General features: G+C 44.2%; 1 protein-coding gene across 1 annotated transcript; it reads left to right on the top strand.

Moving 5' to 3' along the window:
* The first annotated feature begins 1,602 nt into the window (after positions 1–1,602).
* Positions 1,603–13,935, top strand: ISL1 (ISL LIM homeobox 1). The gene is made up of 6 exons (XM_045438352.1): positions 1,603–1,897; positions 2,777–2,966; positions 5,727–5,986; positions 7,825–8,111; positions 9,312–9,479; positions 11,544–13,935. The coding sequence occupies exons 1-6, from the start codon at positions 1,870–1,872 to the stop codon at positions 11,658–11,660; spliced, it is 1,050 nt and encodes a 349-aa protein (XP_045294308.1). The 5' UTR covers positions 1,603–1,869; the 3' UTR covers positions 11,661–13,935.
* Positions 13,936–23,740: the final 9,805 nt, after the last annotated feature.

Raw genomic sequence — 23,740 nt, 5'->3', positions numbered from 1 at the left:
GTCAAACCCAGCTAGGTCAGGAGAAAACTCAAACATCTTAGCTTCCATCTGTGCTGTGGAAACGCATAACCGTGCAAACCAAGCCATGGAGGCCAGTTGAGAGCTCACAGCTCTTATCAAGGGTTAAATCTGGCGAAAAGTACAAAGAAAGGAGTTTCCTCACAAACTGGGTTTTCTCCCAGCAGCAAGACGCTGAAATTAAGCCTTTTACTGTTTGGGTTTGTGGACCTTTTAAGAGAAAACTGGCGGTCACATTAGATAAGGAATCGCTATTTAGAAGCTTTGGGAGACTTGTGGGTGTGGGGGTGTTCTTCATGGCCTTTCCTGTGACTTTGCTTTTGGAAGACTGTAAAGGGTGATGAGAACATGTCAGAAATTATTGAAAAAGGTTACCGGCGAGCCAACATTCTTCTCTCTCCAGGTTGTTTCCCCGAGAGAAAAGTATTAGATAAACAAACCCGGTGAAGTGAAATAGGTATTTCACCGCTCTTCAGTATTCGATCCCTCCCTATTCACGCCCTTAGACTAACACATTTTTTTTTTTTTAATCTCTAAAGACATGGAGACCTGTCCTTATAATTACCGAAACACCACCAACAAAACTGCACACGTCTGCTTAAAAACAAAGGGCAGGAGACCAGCAGGGAGAGGACCTGGACAGGATATATATAACCGCTTTACAAACTTCCAACTACTAGAAGATCATTTCACTCTTTGACTTCGGGTTAGTGCGCTTCCAAATGCTAGAGTTAAACTGCAAAAGTAGATAGACCTCAAGGGTCGGAAGAAGAGAGAGAGGAGTCCGCGGAGTCAACTTGGTTTTACCTGCGTACTCCCAACCTGATTCTCCGCTAAGGCAACAAGCGCTCTTTTCCTCCCACCCCAGCTTTTTGGAGATCTGAGGTCGGTGGTTAACGGGGTTTGGGGTAGCAGTAGAAAACAATTCCGGTGTGTCTAGTCATCCGATTCCCGGTTCTTCTCCCACTAGGCAGCTCCCAGCGCGCCAGGCGCAGCGGGTCCGGGAACTCACCCTCCCCAGCAGCAAAGCCGGGCCGGGCCCGGAGCTGCGCGCCACAGCGCCAGACGAAACCGAGCCAAACGGCCTATTCCAAGACGCCCCTTTTCCTAGAGTTCTGGAAGGACCTCGTCATCAGGAAGACCTACCCACCAGCCACTCGCCACCGGCGGCAGAAAAGTGCCCCGCGCGCAGCACGGCCAGCCGGATTGCGGGGACCCCAGGAGCGCAGGGCGGTGGAGCAGCGCGACAGGAGGCGAGGGCGCTGGCGGCACGTTCGGGAAGGAGCGAGGGAGGGGGACAGGAGGAGGAGCAGGAGAAGGAGAGGCAGGCCAGAAGCCAGAGCAGCCGGGCAGCCCGAGCTTCGGGGGAGAGAGCGGCCTGAGCCCGGAGCAAGTTGCCTCGGGAGCCCTAATCCTCTCCCGCGGGCTCGCCGAGCGGTCAGTGGCGCACGGCGGCGGCGAGGCTGAAATATGATAATCAGAACAGCTGCGCCGCGCGCCCCGCAGCCAATGGGCGCGGCGCTCGCCTGACGTCCCCGCGCGCTGCGTCAGACCAATGGCGATGGAGCTGAGTTGGAGCAGAGAAGTTTGAGTAAGAGATAAGGAAGAGAGGTGCCCGAGCCGCGTCGAGTCCGCCGCCGCCGCAGCGCCTCTGCTCCGCCAACTCCGCCGGCTTAAACTGGACTCCCAGCTCCGCGAGGGCGCGGCGCAGCCGGGCAGCGGCTCTCTCAGCCTTGGCAACCCCAGGGGCCACTATTTCCCACTTAGCCACAGCTCCAGCATCCTCTCTGAGGGCTGTTCACCAACTGTACAACCACCATTTCACTGTGGACATTACTCCCTCTTACAGATATGGGAGACATGGGCGATCCACCAAAAAGTAAGAGGCTATTTTACCTTGTGGGGCTCGGTGTGCTGTTCTTGTGCGCGGGTCTCTCTCAGGCACGGGTGCCAAGAGCTCTTCAGAGTTGGAGTCATTGCCTGGAGAGAGAGAAAAGGTGGCTTTTTTTTTTTTTTTTTTTTTTTTTTTTTTCCTTGTTGCCGCCACGCCTGCATGCTTGCTGTCGTTTCTGATCTTGGGGAGACTGATCGTACCTTGTGTCTGAATTCGCCTGTATGCCCTCCAAAACCCTAGCCTTCTGGTGCTAATCGGTGGTTTCCTCTTCGGGAGTCTTGAGCTCCCCGAGAAGGTTATTCTGTTGCAAAGGTCTGCCTGTGCATACAATACCCGGAGATGTGAATTAGCATTAGACTTGCAAAAGAGAACGAGTGACAACTGTATTGATGCCTGCTCTTGCTAACAATATCCAGTCCTATGTGCTATTTAAGAGCGTGCTTCATGAAAAATATAAGCGTTCACTTAACGCTTCTAGTCAAAACCTTTTCTTTGACTTGACTTATCCATAATCTTTCCCGATGATTATGGCAGAGAGGGAGGAGGGAGGAAAAAGAAATACAAAATGAACGGGTTTGATTGCGTGCTAGGCTTACAAATGTAGACTATTCAAATCTGCATTTTACATATATTCCACCTCCTTTTTTAAAATGAGTCAAGGTTTTGATGGCACACTTCAATTACCATCCCAAAGTGCAATACTCTTGAAAAGAAAAAAAAAAAAAAAAAGGAGAAGAGGAAGAAGAAGAAAGAAAGGGGGGGAAAAACTCCCAGAGTACGCCCTATAAGAGAACGACACTAAAAGTGTGTTTATCTCTGTAGGAAGTAAACGGTTAGTCAATCATGTATTTATTTTCATTTCAGAAAAACGTCTGATTTCCCTATGTGTTGGTTGCGGCAATCAAATTCACGATCAGTATATTCTGAGGGTTTCTCCGGATTTGGAATGGCATGCGGCATGTTTGAAATGTGCAGAGTGTAATCAGTATTTGGACGAGAGCTGTACCTGCTTTGTTAGAGATGGGAAAACCTACTGTAAAAGGGATTATATCAGGTACGCCATTTATATTGCTTCCTTAATTTTGTGAGATTTCCCTGTCTCTCTCTACTCCTTTTTTATTATTGGACGTGGCTTTGTCTTTTGCGAAGTTTGCCTTAGTGGGAGCCGGTGTGGAAAAGTTACCCTTTAAATGTGTTACATAAATTGCACTATTCTGTTTCTTTCACTGTTTGTGGGGGGGGGGAACCCCACAACTCAGTATTGGTTTTTATAAGTTGCGGTAGTGAAGCTGGTTTAATGGCTCTTGGAATTTGTGATGGTCAAATTGTGTTCTTCTTTTACCCTCCCCCTTCCAAAACAAACAAACAGAAATTTAAAGATGGATAATTCGGGTTTCTAAATTCTCTTTTTTAAAAGGTTGATTTTTATTATATCATGCGGTGTTTTTCCCTATTCGTTTATTTTTTATAGTTCAGTATTTTAGTAACTTACAAATTCTGTGGAAATGTCAATGCAATACGCAAAATAAAAGTTTGAAGTAAGGATGTTTAGAAGTGCACTTTGAAAGTGCAGATAGAAATATTGCCCCTTTTACTCTTAGGGCAAGAGTCCCTTCTTGGAAAATTTCAAAACCAACCCAAATATTCCCTGCAAAAAGACCGGATATTTAATCTTTTTAAATATTAACCCTTTGGTGACATCTGACTATCTTTTCTTTCTTATCTTATCTGAGCTGATGAATTAGACAGAGCAGATCAAATTGCTCATCATCTGTCTACGAACAATTGGTATATTTAGATAATTGAACAGCTTCCTTTCTCACATTAAAATCTGGTAACTGATAAAATGAGCGAATTGCCCATACTGACAAGACTAACACCACATTGGGAACTTTCTGAGTTTTCCTTTTTTTTTCTCATTCTCTTTCAGTTTATTTTGTGCCTTAACTTCATGTTCACGAATCTCAAATTTTCTCTAACCTGTGTATATATATGTCAGAAATTTCATTTTCTGCCTTAGGAAGCAAGTAGAATTCCTAAAGAAAATTTTATTGTTTTAATAACAAACGGAAGAGATAACATCTTCACTATTATGTTAAATAATATCAAAGTATTATGTATATATTTTTTAAAAAACTCTCCAGTGTCTATTAACAAGTAATTAGCTTTTGTAAGTTACAGAATTTCTGGAGCCGAGAACTTATATTAAAGTTTAGCCAAGATTTAAGTATGCAGTCACAATTTTTCCCTGTCCACTTAGTGCCCAACGCTTTTTCTTACTGCAAAATCATGAAATAGTATAATCTTGATAGGTAAAACTGAGCAGTTGGGGAGTTATTAATACTTTGCAGGGAGAGAGCGGGAGGAAATAGGGGATGTGGGGAACTAGAGGAAGGGGGAGGGATTTTCCAAATTGTTTGGTCACAGGCAAGGTAAAGTCCTCATCCTATGAAATGGAAGATCTCACATAGAGTAGGCGGAGGGAGGAAAAACTTTTGAATCTACCTTCTAACCTCTGACAAATGAGCCGTTTTCATTGTTTACTTGACTAGTGTGTGAGCTTAAGATTCTGGAGAGGGAGAGCTCACTTTGCACCTCTAGGACTATCTTTCCTCCTATGGAGATAGGGTTTTGCTCAACTGCATACAGACCTTCCTGTATCTAATTCTGCATACACATTTATAAAAGGAGCCAATCGCTTTTACCTTTTCTCTCCCCCTCTCCCTCTCCCTCCTCTCTCTCTCTCTCTCTTTCTCTCTCTCTCTCTCTGTTATGTGAGTGTGTGTGTGTGTGTGTGTGTGTCCCCCCTTTGAACTCCTGTCCTTTTAAAAGCAGAACAGGGGGACTATTTAGGTTTGTCTCCTGGAGGGGGGAGTGAGGTGCCCTCCCCCTACTTTGTATGGATCTTTTCCTCTGGTCCATTCTGTTTGTAGAAATGTTCCCACTTCTGTTTTTACTGAGCTGGAGAGGGGGCCAGGGCAGTGCCCCCTAGGTGGAACCTACAAGGATTGTCCCTTGTAGGGTAAGATCAGCGAGGAAGACCTTAGAAGTGGGTCTTTTCATTTTTCTCGCTGGTCTTGGTTCTCAAGCAAACTGAAATAGAAGTAGATGCTTCAACAACTTGAGAAAGATTGAGGGAGCAGGAGCAAATTTCAAAGATAATAAAAGAAAGATTGGAGAGGAAAACTTTGTGTGAACATTGTTGCGGGAGGAAAAATCCTTAGGGAAAAACTGCAACGTGGTTATTGTGCAGAAGGGGATCTGGAAACCCTCAGAGGTTTCATTTTGCTACTCTGCTTGTGCATTTGTGCATATTTACAGACCGAGTGCGCTGATAATCTCATCCCCTAGCCTCTTATTATCTTGGAAGGACTTTTTGTAGCAGTTTTGGAGACATTTCTAGCAGCAGAAATTGGGGGATAGGAAGGCGAAAGTGTAGGGCCAGTGGCTACTAGAGTCACCCGGACTCTTTTCTGCCAAGAGCTATAAGGGTTACCCTGGGACTGATGGCTGGAACAGAGGCCCAGGTTTCAAACGCATCAAACATTTTTATTTTGCGGCTGTTCTGAGCTAGTAGGTGCGGACGGACAGAGACATGGAGGTTCATAGGAAAGGAAAGGGGGGTAAAAGAAAGGGAGAAGAAGAGAGAAAACCGTTTCTATCCTCCCATTCTCAGCTAGTCGGCGGATGCTGACTTCCGTGACGCAGGGCGTTGTGGCTGGGGTCATCTGCAGTCTTGGGCCCGGGCCATGCCGGCTTGAAGTGATCCCTCTCTCTGTGTTTCTCTCCTCGCCTCCGCCGGCCCCCCGCGCAGGTTGTACGGGATCAAATGCGCCAAGTGCAGCATCGGCTTCAGCAAGAACGACTTCGTGATGCGCGCCCGCTCCAAGGTGTACCACATCGAGTGTTTCCGCTGCGTGGCTTGCAGCCGTCAGCTCATCCCTGGGGATGAGTTCGCGCTTCGGGAGGACGGGCTCTTCTGCCGTGCAGACCACGACGTGGTGGAGAGGGCCAGCCTGGGCGCCGGTGATCCGCTCAGCCCTCTGCACCCGGCGCGGCCGCTGCAAATGGCAGGTACTCCTTGCCCGGAGGGAGGCCGGCGAGGGGAGGCTGGTTCTGGGCTAGGCCAGCGCCGCCCCCAGCCAGCGCGGCGGCTACCGACCTCAGCGACCCTGGCAGCCACAGGGCAGTCGCTGCGCAGCGGCAGGCAGTTTAAGGAAGTGTTCTGGGGGCAGTTTGCACAGCGCTTTGCTCTTTTGCGCAAGGTTCAGTGCTTTCACTGTGTCCCCTGGCTCACCGCACCCGCCCCCCCCCCTCGCCCGTCCCGTCCAGCACACCTACGCGGCTGTGTGTCTATATATGGGTACACATAAATGTACACCACTTGCGCTTACATGTACACACACGTCCAAACAGTACTTCCAGTTCACCTTGGCCTCCAAACCGCGGCTTACTGAAAATGGGCTTCAGCTCTCCGCCAGGTATTCTTCCTGCCGCTGCCTAATTAAAGGGGTGGAGCTCTGGGCCCTGGAGCTTCTTCCTTTAACCCAATGAAGGAAGCTCAGGTAGCCGTAAGTCATTTAGCCCCTCAAATCCCTCTTCCTTGCAACTGGCCCACACGCTAAAACGTTTTTAAAATGTGTGTACTTTTGTGAAAGAATGGACGTGAAAAGATACAGTCCAATAACTGCAGGCCATTGCACAGAGCTGTGATTTAAAACTGTCAACAAGCTAACCCGGAGTAATTGACTTTTAAAAGGAGCCTGCCTCTTTAAACCACTCATTCTATGTGATTTGGTGAGGATTTCATCTTCAGGCTTGTCGCTATAACACTGAATTGACCCAGTAGGTTTTGACCTGACCCTAGGGGTCCTGGAAGGTGCAGGATTTGTGCCATACATTTCAGAGAGCCCTTCCCCAAGAAGGAGAGTTGAAGTAAAGCAAGGTTGGCCAGGACGAGGCCTTCCCTAAGAAGGCAGATGACGTTTCCCAGCCTTTCTTCCCCTCATGAGTAGATCTACCTGGCACATTTTTAAAGTATCAATTCTCACTAGACACTGATGTTGAGGAAACCCGGGTCTTCCCACTCTGCTTTTTCAGAGGCTCTAAGACTTCTCTTCTAGGGGAATATGTGACTAGCTTGCACATGGGCAAAGCCAGAGTGGTGATTTCTGTCCTGTGCAACCTGTGCTGTGCTTGTGGGGAGACAGAGGAGAGGCAGAAATACTGGGAGGAAGTCAGGAGACAGAACACTTCCCAGCTGTCATTTATCTGCAGCTCTACAGTTTCGGTTTTCCTTTGCGTGGAGTCAGCCCATCTCAGGAACGGCCAGGTAGATTTAGTAGTAGGAAAGATCAAGGACTGGAGTTATGGTCGAAATACTGAATTTCTTTAGCCCCTTGACACGATTGCCCCCTCTGGACTGAAGTTCAAGGCTTTCTGGCAGAATTCTCTTGGGTCTTTGCATTAGAGACCCCTTGGCTGGTGTAGTGTCTCTGGCTGATGCTGGGGTATACTCCGTTTCCTTTCCTAGCACCTTCTGTGGCCTTTGCCCAAGAGTCTAGAAGTGGGGGTTCTCCAGTAACCTGGGCCCAGTCTGGGTATGAAGAAAGGCCTGGAGGAAAGAGAAACAATGCTGAAAGATGCTACCCCTGAGACGGCCACCCCTTTTCTGAGGCTATGTTGACCAGAGCAAGGGTAGAGGCTGCGTTCTGGGCCTAAACTAGTCAGCATTGACCTCTCAGACTAGAAAGTCAGATTTCATTCTCCCTTTTGCTTCCGTGGTCCCTACCTCTGCCTCCCCTGCTTTGTCTGTGGAGGCTGCAAAGCAAGCCATTGTCCCTGCGGCACAGCACGGGAGGGTGAGCAGCCCGGCCTGGCCCGCACTCACCTCAGTGCCCCTTGCCTCACAGCCGAGCCCATCTCTGCCCGGCAGCCGGCCCTGCGGCCCCATGTGCACAAGCAGCCCGAGAAGACCACCCGCGTTCGGACTGTGCTGAACGAGAAGCAGCTGCACACCTTGCGGACCTGCTATGCCGCCAACCCCCGGCCAGACGCGCTCATGAAGGAGCAACTGGTGGAGATGACAGGCCTCAGTCCCCGCGTGATCCGGGTCTGGTTTCAAAACAAGCGGTGCAAGGACAAGAAGCGGAGCATCATGATGAAGCAGCTCCAGCAGCAGCAGCCCAATGACAAAACTGTGAGTGGCCCTGGAGCCGGTTAGGGGACTTGCGGGGGGGGGGGGGGGGGGGGGGCGGGGGGGGGGCGGGAGCAGAGCAAGAGTGTGAGGTGCTTGGCGGCTACCCAGGTTGGCCTGCACGTGGGTTCCATCCTGCTCCAGGGCAGGAGCCAGCAGCCCCTTACCTCCACCTGTGCCCAGGGGAGAAATAGCCGCACCGGCCACCTGCCCAGTGGGGTGCCCTTCAACCATACCCCTAGGCTGGAACCAGAAGGATGCGGTCACCCCTGCATGGGCAGGCAGCAGCAAGGCCTGGCTCCATTTTACCAGCTTTCAGGTTGTCAGTTCCCCAGGCACCGGAGAGAGGGACAATTCCTTGGTTCCCTATCTAATTCAGAGGTTTGATGGGTAGGTCACCCAGGCAACCCTCTGGGTGTGCCCCCAGCGCCCTCAGGTCAGTGAGGTCCCCCAAGGTGACCTGTGAAAACAGGACACCCTCTGCTCTAGGTCTAGCCCAGGCTTCCAGAGATATTATTATCTACTGTCATCCCAGGCCCATGCCAGCACCCACTCCACAGGCTTCCTGATTGAGTTAAACTAAAGAACTTTTTTTTTTCTTTTTACCGCTTCAGCCCTATTTTTAAATGCCATAAAACCCCTGCTGTCATTAAACTTGGCAGGCCAGCCAAGCCTGGTCTGGGGCACTTTTCAGGTTGGTGAGTGCGTCATAGCACAATAGCCGCCAGACCTAAACCCTTGGGGGTGGGGGCTGGCGCTGTGAAGAGAACTGCCTGTAGAAAATGTAACTGAAAATCTAACTAACTGAAACTGCCCAGAAAACCACCATGTCTGGAGGCTGCCTGGAGGCCTCTTTTGCCTCAGCTTTCTGCTTCTGTGATGCTATGGCCTGTGAAGGCAGATGTGGGGAATTGGGATATGCTGTGAATGTAAAAGGAAAGGAGAGGAGAAAATCAGAATAGAACACAGTTTAATAAGATCCAAGCAGACCTACTAGTCCCGCCCACAGAAGCAGAAAAACAAAATACAATAAAACAAAACTGGACTCTGGCTAATATCCATACATGCAGCAGATTAACTGAGTCAATAATAGTCACTATATAGATAAGATAATGCCAGGGTTTATTTGCTTAGCCTGTGCAGACAATGGAGGGAGGGAGTTTGGTCATTAACATGTTGGGATTGGGGGGGGCCTATTCACAGAATATCCAGGGGATGACAGGAACTCCCATGGTGGCTGCCAGTCCAGAGAGACACGATGGTGGCTTGCAGGCAAACCCAGTGGAGGTGCAAAGTTACCAGCCGCCTTGGAAAGTACTGAGTGACTTCGCCTTGCAGAGTGACATAGATCAGCCTGCTTTTCAGCAACTGGTAAGTCTCAGCTCTTGGAGTCAGGAGGCTGAATCCCCGACAAAAAGAAGATTCTGGTTTAACTGTCACACAGGAAGGATTCAGTGGGGAGGGTGCCTCCCTGGCCCCAGGGTCAGGAAGAGAGGAAGGAGGCTTGGTGGAGAGGAGGCACGCACTCAAGGAAAACAAACCTCTTGTGAGTCTTTTCTGTGAGTTCATAACTTGACCATATAGGTTGAATTTCCTATCAGCCGGGCCTTCTTTGGGGTGTGACTTCAAGGTATCAGACTAACTAGACATGTGTGGGGAGGCGTGCAGGGTTGCACAATCATACATCTCAGACTTTTAGAGCTGGAAGGGACTTTAGAGATCACCTTGACATTTTGTTCAGCAAATAGTAAATTTATTCTCTCTTCAGCTCCTAGAGAATGGCATATTTAAAGACCTAAATCTAGCTGTTTGTAATAATAACTGATGTAAGACACAATCCACGTTATTATCAATGGGCACTTGGCTGGGTATAATTTTCAAATATATCAGTAAAGAGTTCAGTTATTTAAGGGTATGATTGATACTTTGTTACTATTATTCCTTTCTAGGACTATCTTAATCTAAAATGTAGGACTGCTTTAACATTTTAAGTGTATGAGTTCAGACGGGTATACACAATCACATACTCTGGGGGATGTACAGCAAAAGAAGCAAGAGTTCTACCAATCAGAGAGACGGCACATGAAAACCTGTTTTAGCATTAATATGTTTTACACATCCAGAGAAGGGAAAATTAACTTACCTTATGCCTACAAAAGGCTTGAGGAGCAAGACAAGTAATTATTAAATATGTGTACTTTGTGATATGGCATATATACACATAATTTTCTTTTTATTTAAGAGTTAACAGCCCTATAGAATCTTGTTCTGTAAAACAAGATCTATTCTAAAAACTTTGTTCCTTTCTTGGAAAATAAAACTTGAGTTGAGGTTAGCTTTTCACCCTCGCATTTACCTGGAGAGCATTTTCTTTCTCTGTGGCAACAGTTAGGTAAGAGACCAGAGGCAGTGGTTACAAGGACTGGGCCCAGCTTTACATTTGTAAGTGGGCCAGGCTAGAAGCTAGATAAATTGGAGAAGCCCCTTAACCTCACCATGGGAAAGTTTAATAGGATAGAAAGGAAGGTAGACTCTGGAATTAGGAAAAAGAACTTATTTTAAAGTGAGGTTAATCTTATGTGTTATTTAAGCAAAACCCGGGTCATAGAAGGCAGGTAAGAGGAGGGTTCAGGGCAGCGAAGTGTTTGTACCTTCTAAAACTTTAGTGTTAGATGAGAGCAGTGGGAGGGAAGCCAAGACAGGAGGGCGGAGGGTTGGGGACAGAGTGGAGAAGGAGGTTTCCAACAGCAACACAATACTTTCGGTTTAAAAGAAGGAGGCAGATATTTATAACGCGATGACGTTATAATATATGGGGCTCCTCTTGGAAGGAAGAGCCTGATTTAAAGAGAGAGAGAAAGAGAAAGAGAGAAAGGCCAGAAGGCATCAGGACCAGCAACAAGGAAGAAAGCCCACGCCGTGAACCCTCTGAGGAGTTAATCATTGTTCTGTGGAGCCTCCTCTGAATCTCCTGTCACACGATCTGAGCGATCTGAGCGTGTGTTATGGATTTTCCAACTCAAGAAGAGAGGCTTTGATGCCTAGAGACTGCGAAGTCGCCTGCTCCCAGGGCAACATGTAGCCAGCAGGATAATTTTATTTCGAGCATGCATGGTAGAGTTGCGATGCCATTTTACAGTGGGAAACACATTTGTTCTTAAATAATTTAATGCAACATAATGTTGGGAATTCAGTTTCAGTTAAAACAGAGATCTCTTGAAAGATGGGAAAGCGAGAGGTTTTCTTCTCAAGTTCTTTTCTTTGAGGGCTTTCTTTAAGCCTGTTGAAACTCAATGATCTCTGTGGATATCTTTATCTACGTATCCATCTATACACACAAACACTTGTCCATGCATAGACACATAGGACAAGCTTATAATCCTTTTAGGAATACAGTCGCAGCCTCCTTTATTCATTTCTCAACCTTCTGTGCAGGTGAATTTTTCAGAAGGAGGACCGGGCTCTAATTCCACTGGCAGTGAAGTGGCGTCGATGTCCTCTCAGCTCCCAGATACACCTAACAGCATGGTAGCCAGTCCTATTGAGGCATGAGGAACATTCATTCAGATGTATTTTTTTTTCCCTGTTGGAGAAAGTGGGAAAGTATAATGTTGAACTCCGAAACAAAAGTATTTAACGACCCAGTCAATGAAAACTGAATCGAGAAATGAATGCTCCATGAAATGCACGAAGTCTGTTTTAATGACAAGGTGATATGGTAGCAACACTGTGAAGACAATCATGGGATTTTACTAGAATTAAACAACAAACAAAACCCAAACCCAACATACGCTATCCAATGACCTTAGGAGTACTGAAAAAAAAAAAAAAAGACGTTTTTAAAACGTAGAGGATTTATATTCAAGGATCTCAAAAAAAGCATTTTCATTTCACTGCACAGCTAGAGAAAAGCAGAAATAGAGATTTTCTAGTCCATCCTATTCTGAATGGTGCTGTTTCTATATTGGTCATTGCCTTGCCAAACAGGAGCTCCGGCAAGTGAGCAGGAAGAGAAAACTGGCCTCCTTGGCTGAAAGTCCTTTCAGGAAGGTGGAGCTGCGTTGGTTTGCGATGTTTTTCGTTGACTTTAACACGGGGTTAATTGAAATCCTGGGTCTCTTAGCATGTCCTGTAGCTGGTTTCTTTTTTACTTTTGCCCCTCCCCCTTCTTCTTCTTCTTCTTCTTCTTCTTCTTCGTTTTTTTTTTTTTTTTTTTTTTTGAGATCCATCCTCTATCAAGAAGTCAGAAGCGACTTTAAAGGTTTTTGAATTCAAATTTAAAAACCAACTTATAAAGCATTGCAACAAGGTTACCTCTATTTTGCCACAAGCGTCTCGGGATTGTGTTTGACTTGTGTCTGTCCAAGAACTTTTCCCCCAAAGATGTGTATAGTTATTGGTTAAAATGACTGTTTTCTCTCTCTCTGGAAATAAAGAGGAAAAAAAAAGGAAACTTTTTTTTTTTGTTTGCTCTTGCATTGCAAAAATTATAAAGTAATTTATTATTTATTGTCGAAAGACTTGCCACTTTTCATGTCATTTGACATTTTTTGTTTGCTGAAGTAAAAAAAAAAAAGATAAAGGTTATACCGTGGTCTTTGAATTATATGTCTAATTCTATGTGTTTTGTCTTTTTTCTTAAATATTATGTGAAATCAAAGCGCCATATGTAGAATTATATCTTCAGGACTATTTCACTAATAAATGTTTGGCATAGATAAATAAATAAATGCAATGATCCAGGGTCCCTCTTTTATATGTTTACAAGTAAGCCATTAAAATGTCTGCAATTAAGGACTGCATGTGAACGGGGTAGACTGACATACAATAGGTGTGATGTTTTATTGCAAATAGTTAAGGTCGAACTTGCCAGTTTGCATTTTAATAGTTGAATCAAAACTGGTTGGAATCCTTTAGTTCTCAGCTGTGATAATGTTACTAACTGCTTTTTTGAAAATGAGATGCTGTCCTCCGTTCTACCCCCCACCTCTCCTCCCCTTTCTTGCCCGACCCACTCCACCCCACTCCACCCCACCCCACCCCACCCCAAATAGGAAGAAGGTCCTGCTTGAAATGCGTTTTGATTCCGAGTCTCTATTTTATTTTCTTGGAGTAAGTGCTTTATACCAAAGTCTCCTGCTTAGGATTGTTGAAATGACCCATATTTCAAGTATAAGCTCTTGCTAAAAGAGAGCCTTTCTGCCTGGTCAGTGAGGTATGACCATTATTTACCGGTGGCGGCTGTCAGCCGATTGAGAAATGCTGCTTTCTTTGCGCAGGAAGAGCAGGCCGAGAGAGTTTTCTCAGCAATTCCCAGAGCAGTCAGCGTACGTCTTTTCTGGTCTCTCTTCCCCACCCCCAACTTGTTTCCTCCTCCCCTCCCCCTTCCCCTTTCTCCCCCAACTCCCAACTCCCTAACCCTCGGAAGGCTGTCTGGCCGGTGCCGAGAACCGCGGCCAAGGCTCCGTCGGGGGACCGCCTTCTGCGGGCTGGGGCCGCGGCGCGTGCTGTGCAGGCCCTCGCGGCGCTCGGAGCCACGGGCACGAGCGCTCCCACGCTCCCCGCCTCCCCGGCCCCGGGCGTTTAGGGGGGTTCCCGTGTGGGAGCCAGAACCCAGGGATAGATAAAGGGCCCTGCCCGAAATCAGGCTTCTTGGTGCTTCTTCGATTGCGGGTGTCGAGCTGGGATTTGGGGCTCCACCCTGTCCCCCTTCCTTCCTCCACCCCAGGATGATACTTGGACTCTTTAGAAAATGGATGCGTTTGTATGCGCGAGTGTCATGGCGTTTTAAATATCTGACAATTCTTAATAAATACGAGAGCTAACATACCCTAATCGTGTGTCTTGTGGCGCGTGCCCCTTCGGACCCCTGACCGGGAGCAGCTCGGAGGCCCGGCTGGAGGCCGGGTGAGCCCCGCGGCTCCCGGGCTCTCACGTCGCTTTCACCCTCTCCAAACCTGCCGCAAGTCGGGAAACGAGCCTCAATTAGGCTTTTGTTTGGCATCGTTCTACATAACGGGTTAATTACAGGCTCTAACGTGGGGGCAGAGAGAAAACAAACTTTGCATTGAAAATGTTACAGTGCATTAGACATGCCCGTTGATTACTTTGATTGTTGTGTCTAATTCTTCACAGAGGGGTAATAATTTGGCCGGCGGTAATAATGGCTTGTGGTCTTCTGTTGAGAAAAACAGGAGTTATGTCTTATCTCACACAGATCTTTTCCTGAAAAGATCCCTCTCTCTCTCTCTCTCTCTCTGTCTCTCTCTCTTATCTCTCTCTAATCTCTGGCATCAGACTTGACTCTTTTACCTTCCCGCTCATCATTTCTATTTGCCTGCCTTTTCAGTTTTCCTTTTTCCTCCCCATCATATTTGGGAATTCTAAATAATAAGTGCAAAGATAAGTAGGTCCAACCTGAATATTGGTGTCTGCAAAGTTACTCATCTCCCAAGCCCTCGTTTGGAGACCATTAAGTTCCTTTTTCCAGCCATAGCCTCTGGTGGACTCTGTAGAGGTTAGATGGGGGGGGGGGGGAACCCACAAACTTTATTTAGGGTTTGAATGCAATCAGGGACTTAAATGAGGCACACATCTTTGTGATGCTTTCTCATCCTGACATTTATTCCCAAGATTAGGGGTGGGGAGGTGGTGAAGGAGGTGATGTTTTACATATATATATCAGACTCTTCTGAGGTCCACAGCTTGAATTTAAGTACAGTAATTTGGGAGGGGAGTGATGAACAATTTGGTTTCACTTGCTAGATTCAAGATATTTGTTGCCTGATGGCTGAGAATGGATTGATGGGTCGATTGCATTCTAGTTCTTGTATTATTCATATGAAAGGTGTGTTCCCTTCTAGACTCCTCAGCATGTGCTCTAAAATGTGTAGCTGAAATGTCTCCTTGTTTGCAAACCATCTCTCGCACATACTCTCCTCTTCCCTGTACACCTCTGGAGACCTAGCTTTGAGCTGTGCTCTTCTAATGAAATTCCTCCTGTTTGCTATTATCTTTGATCCTCCCTCCCCTTATTACTCTGAATTCTTCCTTCTGGATATTATGACTCATTTCCTCCAGCTTCTGCAAGCTAAAACGCAATGCAACTAAAAACATCCAGGATGCTCTCCTTAAATCAGGGAATCCACATCAACATCTATACTCAGAGAGGATCCCTCCCCGCCCCCCCCCATTGTTTCAGAGCAATAACATCTTCTATTTGAGTTTACTGTCTCTCTTTCCCTTTCATTAAATGGACCTGGCTTTCCTTACCATTCAAAAAGTTCTTTTCTAAGTCAAAACCATATTTGAAGAGACTTTTTTTCTTCGTTGAAATAACATTTCTGGTTATTTGACATTCTTCGTGGGTGTGTGTACCCACTTACCAATTCACAAGGGTTTTTTTTTTTTGGAATTCCAGATTAAATATATGACTCTGTGATGCTCTGCTGCTATTCATCCTAACCAGCTTGTTAGACTCATTGCATTGACCTCTTTTTTTGGTCTATCTTATTCTTTTGACTAGTAGCCAAAAGACAATGTGCTTTTAAGGTACCTAGAAGTAGTTGGCATTTCCCTAGCACCTTGAACTTTTAAGCCATAAGATCGTTTTCATTGATATATCTCTTGTAAGCCCCATGTGGATTTACTTAGTCTTTTCCATTTTCTTTAAAAAAATGAGAAAAAAAGTTAAAATTTTGTCTAAACCATGAGAAGAGCTATGTGTGGATGGAATTCAACCAATTTGGGTTTTTAATCCCACCCCTACTACAAGTAAACTAAGCAGAACTACTTATTTTCTTATTTGTAAAGTTTAGTCAATTTTTGTAAGAGAAATTTATAATCCAAATTATGCTTGATTTCTGTTCTATTTACTTCCTTTCTGCTAATCAACAATTAAAGATTAGTCACAACAAGGCAAGTCAAATTTTCTTTGGAGGTTCAGGGAGAAAAGGGGAAAGGATTTTCTGTGTGTACCTTTATTTTAAAAATGTTACTTCAAAACTGGCCCCAAATCTTGAATTCTTGCTAACTATTTGAAATAAAAATAATTAACTTGTACAGTGTGGGTTAATGTTTTTAAGCTAAAATGCAAGTAGTTAATTCAGGGCGCTGGCAGCTGATTCTGTTTACTGATCTTTTCTGATTGTTGTTTTCTTGATAACTGAGCAAGCCACTGAATGGCTGTTTGAGCCCAGGCGCCACAAACATAAACTTCACAGCTTACAATGTCCCAAGTCATGATGGAGGATCTCTCCACACCTCCCGGAGACTTCTGAAGTGTAGACAGAGAAGTTGGTTCACAGAGAGCGTAGGAGGGGGAGGGGCGGGAGGGAACGCTGCGAGTGTTTGCTGTGAGCGTTGTTACTATCACATCCTTTAATTTTTATGGCGCTTACGCTGTTGGCTCTGAGAAGCCAGTTTCTGTGCCTTGGGGAAGCCAGTCTCTCCCCAGAGCCGCACTTAAGACTGCTTGACCCTTTTTATTTTTTTAAATTTATTTTTCAACTCTTTATGCTTAATTATCTTTTGGAAAAGCGCTCGGCGGTGGTAACCAAAGCGGTCTAAAAGGAAACCCCCACCCCCACCCCAAAGGGGACGCCTAGATTTGGAAGAAAAAAATGTGGGGTAAGATTGCTTTCCGCCAGGTAGGGGAAAGGCACTTTACGACAGTCCTGGGGGAGATTCCACTGCGTCTTCTCCTTGCCTGGGATCCCCTTTCCATTCCATTGATTGAAAGTTCGCGTTTATTTCGAGGTGGTGTTATTTGTGGATTTGATTGAGGTGGCTGGCTGCTTATTTTTGCCGGTCTTCCTAGGGGTGCTTCCCTCGGGTGCATTTCCCGCGGGGTGGCTGGGCGCTAAGAAGTGGGGACCCGACACTGGTCTAACCAGCCCCGCGACTCCTGCAGGCACGTCAGCCCTTGATCCCTTAAAGTAGGGACAATCGTGGTCCGGGAGAGGAAAAAAGGGTGTTGGTGGGCCCTTCTCTTTCAGGAGTTGATCAGGTTGGCAGATCTGGAGGGCTAATCCAAACAAGGCGCTTGACTTGTGAGGTCGCGAGTCTAGACAGAGCTGGTGGCTCGGCGGCTCCTTATCTTTCCCTGGAATCAGCCGAAGAGGCGCTCCCCCGGCCCACTGCGCTGCGCTCACCCTTGCCGGAGCCACTGCTCCGCACAGACGGCACAACAAACACAGCACCTGAGGCTTTACAGCTCGCTTTATTGTTTGGTGGGAATGCTGCAAAACGGTCATTTGTTTTTCGGAACCCGCGCCCTGGCCGCTTCGCGTTCTGGCCACCGACTCCGGGTGGGGGTGTCGCCAGCGCCCGGCTGTCCGCTCCGGCCCCGCTCGCTAGAGCGCTTTCGGCAACTCCGCCCGGCTTCCTCCCCTTCTATCCAGCGCCACCCGCCCCCCTCCTCGAGGGCCTACGGGAAACCCTCCCCGGCCCTTTTCTTTTTTCCGAACCTTGGGAGGCGAGGGGGGGTGGAGGGACTGTGCGAGGAAGCCTAGGGCGAGGTGTCTTGGACTAATCCGGTATCTCTTCTTGCTGCCTGGAAATGACAGTTCTACGCTATAGCCATTTATGGTTTGCGGGGTCAGTGAGCTCTGACTCAAGGGCGATCAATAAAAACATTTAGTTCAGTAATAAGCTGTCTCCCCCCCCCCCCCACCTCAATGTACCGAGAAGGATGCGTCACCATCTTGGACAGGGTGTCCCTGAGCAGCAGAGCGCCCTTTCTTTCCCCAGGAGCACAAAGAAGTGACGTGACTTTCCAGTGTGTTCACGACCACTTCGCTGGGCAAACCGTGGAAGTCTTCCTTGATCCTCAGCTGGCTTCCCCCACAAAGAGGCTGGCACTGGCATCCACTTGGGAGCAGGGGGACCTTTGGGACAGAGCTTGGTTGCAAATGCCAACTTTGGAAGGACAGATAGCCAAGCTTGGGGATTTACAATCAAGGATTTGTGGCTTGCCACTTTAGATTAATTGAGGTTAAATTAATTATAATTTTGATCCTTCCCTATGGGATTTTTCTCTTGTTTCAAAAGGGAGGCAGGGTTTCTAGTTACATCTTGTTATTTACTATTCTTGTAGTTTGCAAACAGCATTCTGTGTATGTGTATGTAATTGGTGTGGAATAGATAATACTGCCTCTGTTGAAAACTAACCATAAATGTGGATGAGAGTCATTTGGTTATGTGCTTAATGTGGTAGTGATACAAACACCATCATCTCCCAGCTTTGGAGGCACCACAAATCCATATCATGCTTTTCCCTGCCTGGGCTCAGTCTCACAACCGTGTGCCAGATGAAAAAAGATAAAACTCAAGTTTCACAAAATCAAGGAATTTCAGTAGGGAGGTTAAAAAAAATATTCTGTCTCCAGAAAATAATTCTTAACTGTACTCAGGCACTGACTTGTCTTGTTCTCATGGGTAAGGGTTGCTGTTTATTTTGACCTGTCACAAATACAATGTGTTGTTTGAAACTTGTTAAACTTAGCAGGTATATGGAGATAGTACTAGACAGGCCACTGAATATGATAAAGTAAAATATGGTGGGAATGAATTTTAAGGGCTATGAAAGATTTTCCTTTTTCCTACTAGTTTTTTAATGAATATTTCTTTGATCTTTTTTCTCATGGTTATGCAATATCTATCTGTAGATTAGTAGTCTAGTGTATAGTAAGGTGTGATTGGCAAAGTGTTACTTATTCAGGTTCTATCCTACAGTCATTTTGATAACATAAATTGCCTATATATTCTAAGTAAGTTCTCTTTTCCTTCATTAAAAAATGCCCACACCTAGGTAAAAACATTTCCTGTCTCAAAATTTTCAATAATTACTTATGAGAACAACTATTAATTTGTTGTTGTTGTTGTTGTTATATACAGGAGGTTTACTTTCAAAAATAGCTTTAGCAAAGGAAAAAGTGTATTTGGTTTTGGGAGAGGACTAGCAGGAAACAAAAAAAAAAATGAGATAGATTAGCGAATAAAGCATATGTACTTTGAAACAGTATATTTTAAGCCACAAAGGAAAAAAATATTTATGGACCAAATAGTGAAAAATCTTATTTTAAACTCACAAAGTATACCTGATAGTTAGTTAAAGTTTTGTATCAGTAGTCAGAAACTTTTGTTGTGGGATATCAGTTCTCAAGAAAAAAATACATGAAATCAACCAAAATACATTTAGGATCTAATTCATAAAACAAGATGAGTGACTTTATTTGTAAAATACAGTAATTTGTTTCCACTAACAATGAATTCTGATGTCTAAAATGATTAAATGTGGAAAAATAGATGACCAGTTTCTGGAGAATGAAAATGCTTAGTAAATTCTGAAATCATTCACTTTTTGCAGTAATACATGGAAATATTTTTAGAGCTCACTACTTAGAATTCTGTATTTGTATCAAAGTACATTTCATACTTTTAAAACTATGTTGTATCCTTGAAATCTTTACAACTTTAGAGACACTAGCCACTCTTGCATTTTATGCATGGCCAAATTTCTACCTATTTATGAGACGTTAAACACTGGGATGAAGGATGGTATATCACCAATAAAACCTCACCTTTTAGTTCTATTATCCCATCAATGGATTCATAGGTCTCATTAATGTTAATGGAAAATGTACTTATGTGTCGTGTGCAAAACAGGGCTTGGAGATTTTTCACCCAGTAAAGTCTTTATAGCAAGTATGCTAGGGCCAAGATGACCTAAAAAAGTAGTTTTGATCACATCTAAGCCCAGATAATGTTAGTCTTGCAGGTGCAAATGAGCATATGAAATGTTAGGATTAGAACTGACTTTAAAAACAAATATATTATTTTTTTTAACCGCCTGAACATATTCCCCCCCACCTTTTAGAATTTTTGGAGTAACCCTTAGCTAACTGATAGTTCAGAAAGATTCCTGCCAGGAAAATCCAATAGCTTCTCTACCACTGAGAGACCTAGGACCAAAGCTGGTTATATACTGCTTACTCAACATATAGGAAGTTGTTTTCATTGAATTATTTACTGGAATTTGAGCGATGCTTTGTTTATTTGTTTTCATTTTGTAGTGGTGACTGACTCTATGAAATCATTCTTGTGAATAAATGTATGCATTTGTAATGTGTATTATGGCAGCCTTTGGCCGAGGTATAGAGTTTTCTCTAGGGCAAAGCTAAGTGGCTAGCATTAGAATAGAATCTGTAACATTACAGAATTGAGTGATGGACCAACAGTATAAATGATGAATGTTATTTATCATGAACATTGTTTTGGTTATTCAAGTTGAAATCTTCCAGAATCACTATGCAGACTAAGAAGACTTAAAATATTCTTTATAAGGAATATCAAGAAAGGAGGCAGTTTCTCCTAGGGCAAAAGATGCATTGTGGTTGTTTCTGCCATGACATGACACTTTTCTATCTGTAAAGCACTTTACAGTCATTAGTTATGCATGAGAGTCCACAGAGCCCGTTTTCCTAATGACCTCTGTACCTGTTTCTCAGCACAATTCTCAATTCCCTCTTCTTTCCTTCATGTGTTTAAGAGCAGAACATCAAAGAAGCCATACTCTGTCCTTGATGACTTCAATGAGGACCGCATTAGATCAGAGAATGGAAACTATTTTATAGACATTTTCAGTGATGCCACTCTCCTTGCTTCCAGGAATCGAGGGGAGATGCTGAATGTTGACATGGGTGAAGACAGTGAGTTAGCAAAACTGTAATTTATCTCCTTACAGCAGTGACTCTCAGACTTTTTGATTTCATGACCCCATTACACTCTTCAAAATTATTGAGATCTCCAAAAGCTTTTGTTTATGTGTTATATCTATTCATATTTACTGTATAATAAGTTAGAATGAGGATTTTGAAATATTTAATATTCGTTTAAAATAATGTTACCATAAATAACTTTTTAATTTAATGAAAAATAAGTATAGGTCACAAAACCAAAAATTTAGTAAACAGGGTGGCATAGTTTTCTAGTTTTACAAATCTTTTAAGTATCTGGCTTAATTGAAGAGAGCTTAATTCTCATATCTGCTTTGACATTCAATCTGTGGCACTATCTCCCATCGTGTAGCCTCTGGAAAACTCTATGTTCACTTGTGAGAGAAGAATGTAAAAAGGTAAATAATGTTTTAGCATTATTATGAAAAGAGTTTTGACCTCCTAAACCTCCCCAAAAGTTTCCCTTCAGGGGTCCCCAGAACACGTGGCGAGTACTTCTGCCTTAAAAATGAGCTTTTACAGAAGGCTTGTAGAGAAACTATTGTGTGAGGGAATTGAATTGTTTGTATTAATGCTCTAGTGATACAGGTTTGCTTTTAACCCAAGTCCAGGTCACAGTTTTATTTTGTGACTTTCAAGTTCCATCATCAAATACTGATCTGAAAGTCATTTATACCCAGGGCCTTGAAGAAAAAAAAAACAAAAAAAACAAAACTTGTGATGTTATATAACTGAAAATTTAAGTCTCCTTTCTAAAAAAAACCAATCTCTAGGAAAGACAGAACTATGAATGTGGTCTAGTATATGTAGTACGTGCTGGACCCCTTTATCTTCTTATCCTTTATCCTTGTGAAGTTGTGGAGGATGATGAGCAGTGAAATCCATAATAAATAATTCAGACTTGATGTAGGTGGGAATTCCTGGCCACAGCATTCTGAGACAAGGAATTCCAAATAGTTATACTTTGAAAAAATAAAAAATAAAAATAGTTATAATTTGGAAAAGTCATTTGGTTGTTAGAATGAGATAGGCTTGTGAGATGAAAGACTGGAGGCTAGAAAAAAAGCAAGTCAAGGATCATAGTGGTTCAGGCAGGGGATGGACCTTTTTATAGATAGCATGAAGAGAAAGGAAAGCATTGGTTTGAGAGAGATTCTGAGAAATTGACTGATGTGGAGGAGAATGGCTGTTGTCCATCGGCATTTGTTTTCCTTTTCTTCATAAGCATATGGAATGGCCATGTATCCCAAGTTCTCTTACAGGTTGGGGCGGGAGGCAGGTGGTGAGCACACATGACCGCATCCTTGCCAATGGAATCTAGGCAGAAATAACATGGGTTATTCTAGCCTTGGGGATGTGCTTCCTTTACGTTCTCTTTTGCCTTCCAACTAGCTGGAACTCATGAAAACTCAGGTTTCGTTGGCAGATGATGAAAGTGCCCTATGGTACAGTGGAATAGCATGATGGAACTAACTAATGTTCTAAATAACTTTGGTGAGTGAAACTGCCCACTCACCTGAAGCTTTCAGCTCAAACTGTAATTGAGAAACAAGTGTTTATCTTCTTTAAGATACTGAATTATTATTGGGCCCATTTACTACATCAACTCGGCCTTACCCTCGTACAAGAGAATATAGACTAGGGCTTTGAGATAGTGAAAAATCAAGGAGAACTCTAAGGTTCTGAATACAACATGCATGTGTTCGCTTCCTTGCTCACTTACTCATTAACCCACGCAAGTATTTATCTAGTGCTTATTATGTGCCATGTAGTGTTCTATGTGCTGGCTATACAGCAGTGGACAAAGCAAAAAGTTCTTGCCCTCAGAAAGCCTATATTTTTGTGCATTCAAATGACATACATATAAATGCTGATGAGAGTAGTGATAGCTACTATGAGGAAAAACCAAGCAGATAAAGGGCATAGGGAAGATTGATCAAGTAAGACTTCTCTGAAGAAGTAACTTTTGAAGAAGTTGTGGGCATTTGAAAAAGTGAAAATGATATACGTATATACTGCATTGATGCTATATTGAAACTGCATATTTGAGTTTTGATGTTCCCTTGATGTATCTGGCTCCGTACAGAAAGAAATGGATCAATGTTAGAGGATATCTGTAAGTTATTCACCTTTATAACTTAGTGAAAACAAAGGAATCTGTGTAGAATAAAAAAAAAGCAAGAGGATATAAGGAATATAGTAATTATCAAAGATCTGTTGGAAGAAAAGTGACTGGGGAGGTATATGAAAAAAAGACATATAAATGTGAGAAATAGGTGAAGAGATCAGAAAAGTAAAAGACAATAGAAATGTCTCAGGAACTGAAGCCAGAAGTCTTCAAAGGGGCAGGTATGAAAAGCTGTGCCCCATACATCAGAAAGATCAAGGAAGATAAGGACAGAGAAAATGCCTTTGAACTTGGCTGAATTGAGATCATTGGATACCATAAAGAGGCAAAGATGGAAGCCAGATTTAGGAGAGGAATTAGGGGCGAAAATACTTTAAATATAGTTCATCTAACTCCTCACCATTGTTATTGGACATTTATTGAGTGCAGTGATTCTATAGAGCTCTACTCTGATAGCCAAAGTATTCACTGAGTCCAGTTACCACTTTGTGAAGAATAACTGAAGATCAAGTACCAGAGTCTGGTACCTCTGTTAACCCTTTTAGAAAGGCTCTGGAGGACAGAATTACAAAATGTTTTCAACCCCTCTGGCCACCTGACTTTTCTGAATTCAGGAAGACTCAAGAATCCACAGTCTAAGCAGACAAACCAATTAGATGTTAAAATCCCAGAGGCTACAACTAAGCTGTCGAAAGAAAGTGAGTATGGAGACGTAATTATCCAGCAATTATAAGAAACTAGGCAAAAGTCTAAGAGAAAAAAGGTCT

The sequence above is a fragment of the Leopardus geoffroyi genome, chromosome A1 (assembly GCF_018350155.1).
Source record: "Leopardus geoffroyi isolate Oge1 chromosome A1, O.geoffroyi_Oge1_pat1.0, whole genome shotgun sequence".
In the NCBI taxonomy this organism is placed as follows: domain Eukaryota; kingdom Metazoa; phylum Chordata; class Mammalia; order Carnivora; family Felidae; genus Leopardus; species Leopardus geoffroyi.
The sequence above is the reverse complement of the archived record's forward strand: the minus strand, read 5'-3'. Positions and strand labels throughout refer to the sequence as shown.

What these genes read in the sequence shown, in the direction of transcription:
- ISL1 (XM_045438352.1), top strand. Translation starts at nt 1,870, where the DNA reads ATGGGAGACATGGGCGATCCACCAAAAA. An exon ending in TGTAAAAGGGATTATATCAG is followed by an intron (nt 2,967 to 5,726) that starts GTACGCCATTTA and finishes CCCCCCGCGCAG; the next exon opens with GTTGTACGGGATCAAATGCG. An exon ending in GCGGCCGCTGCAAATGGCAG is followed by an intron (nt 5,987 to 7,824) that starts GTACTCCTTGCC and finishes CTTGCCTCACAG; the next exon opens with CCGAGCCCATCTCTGCCCGG.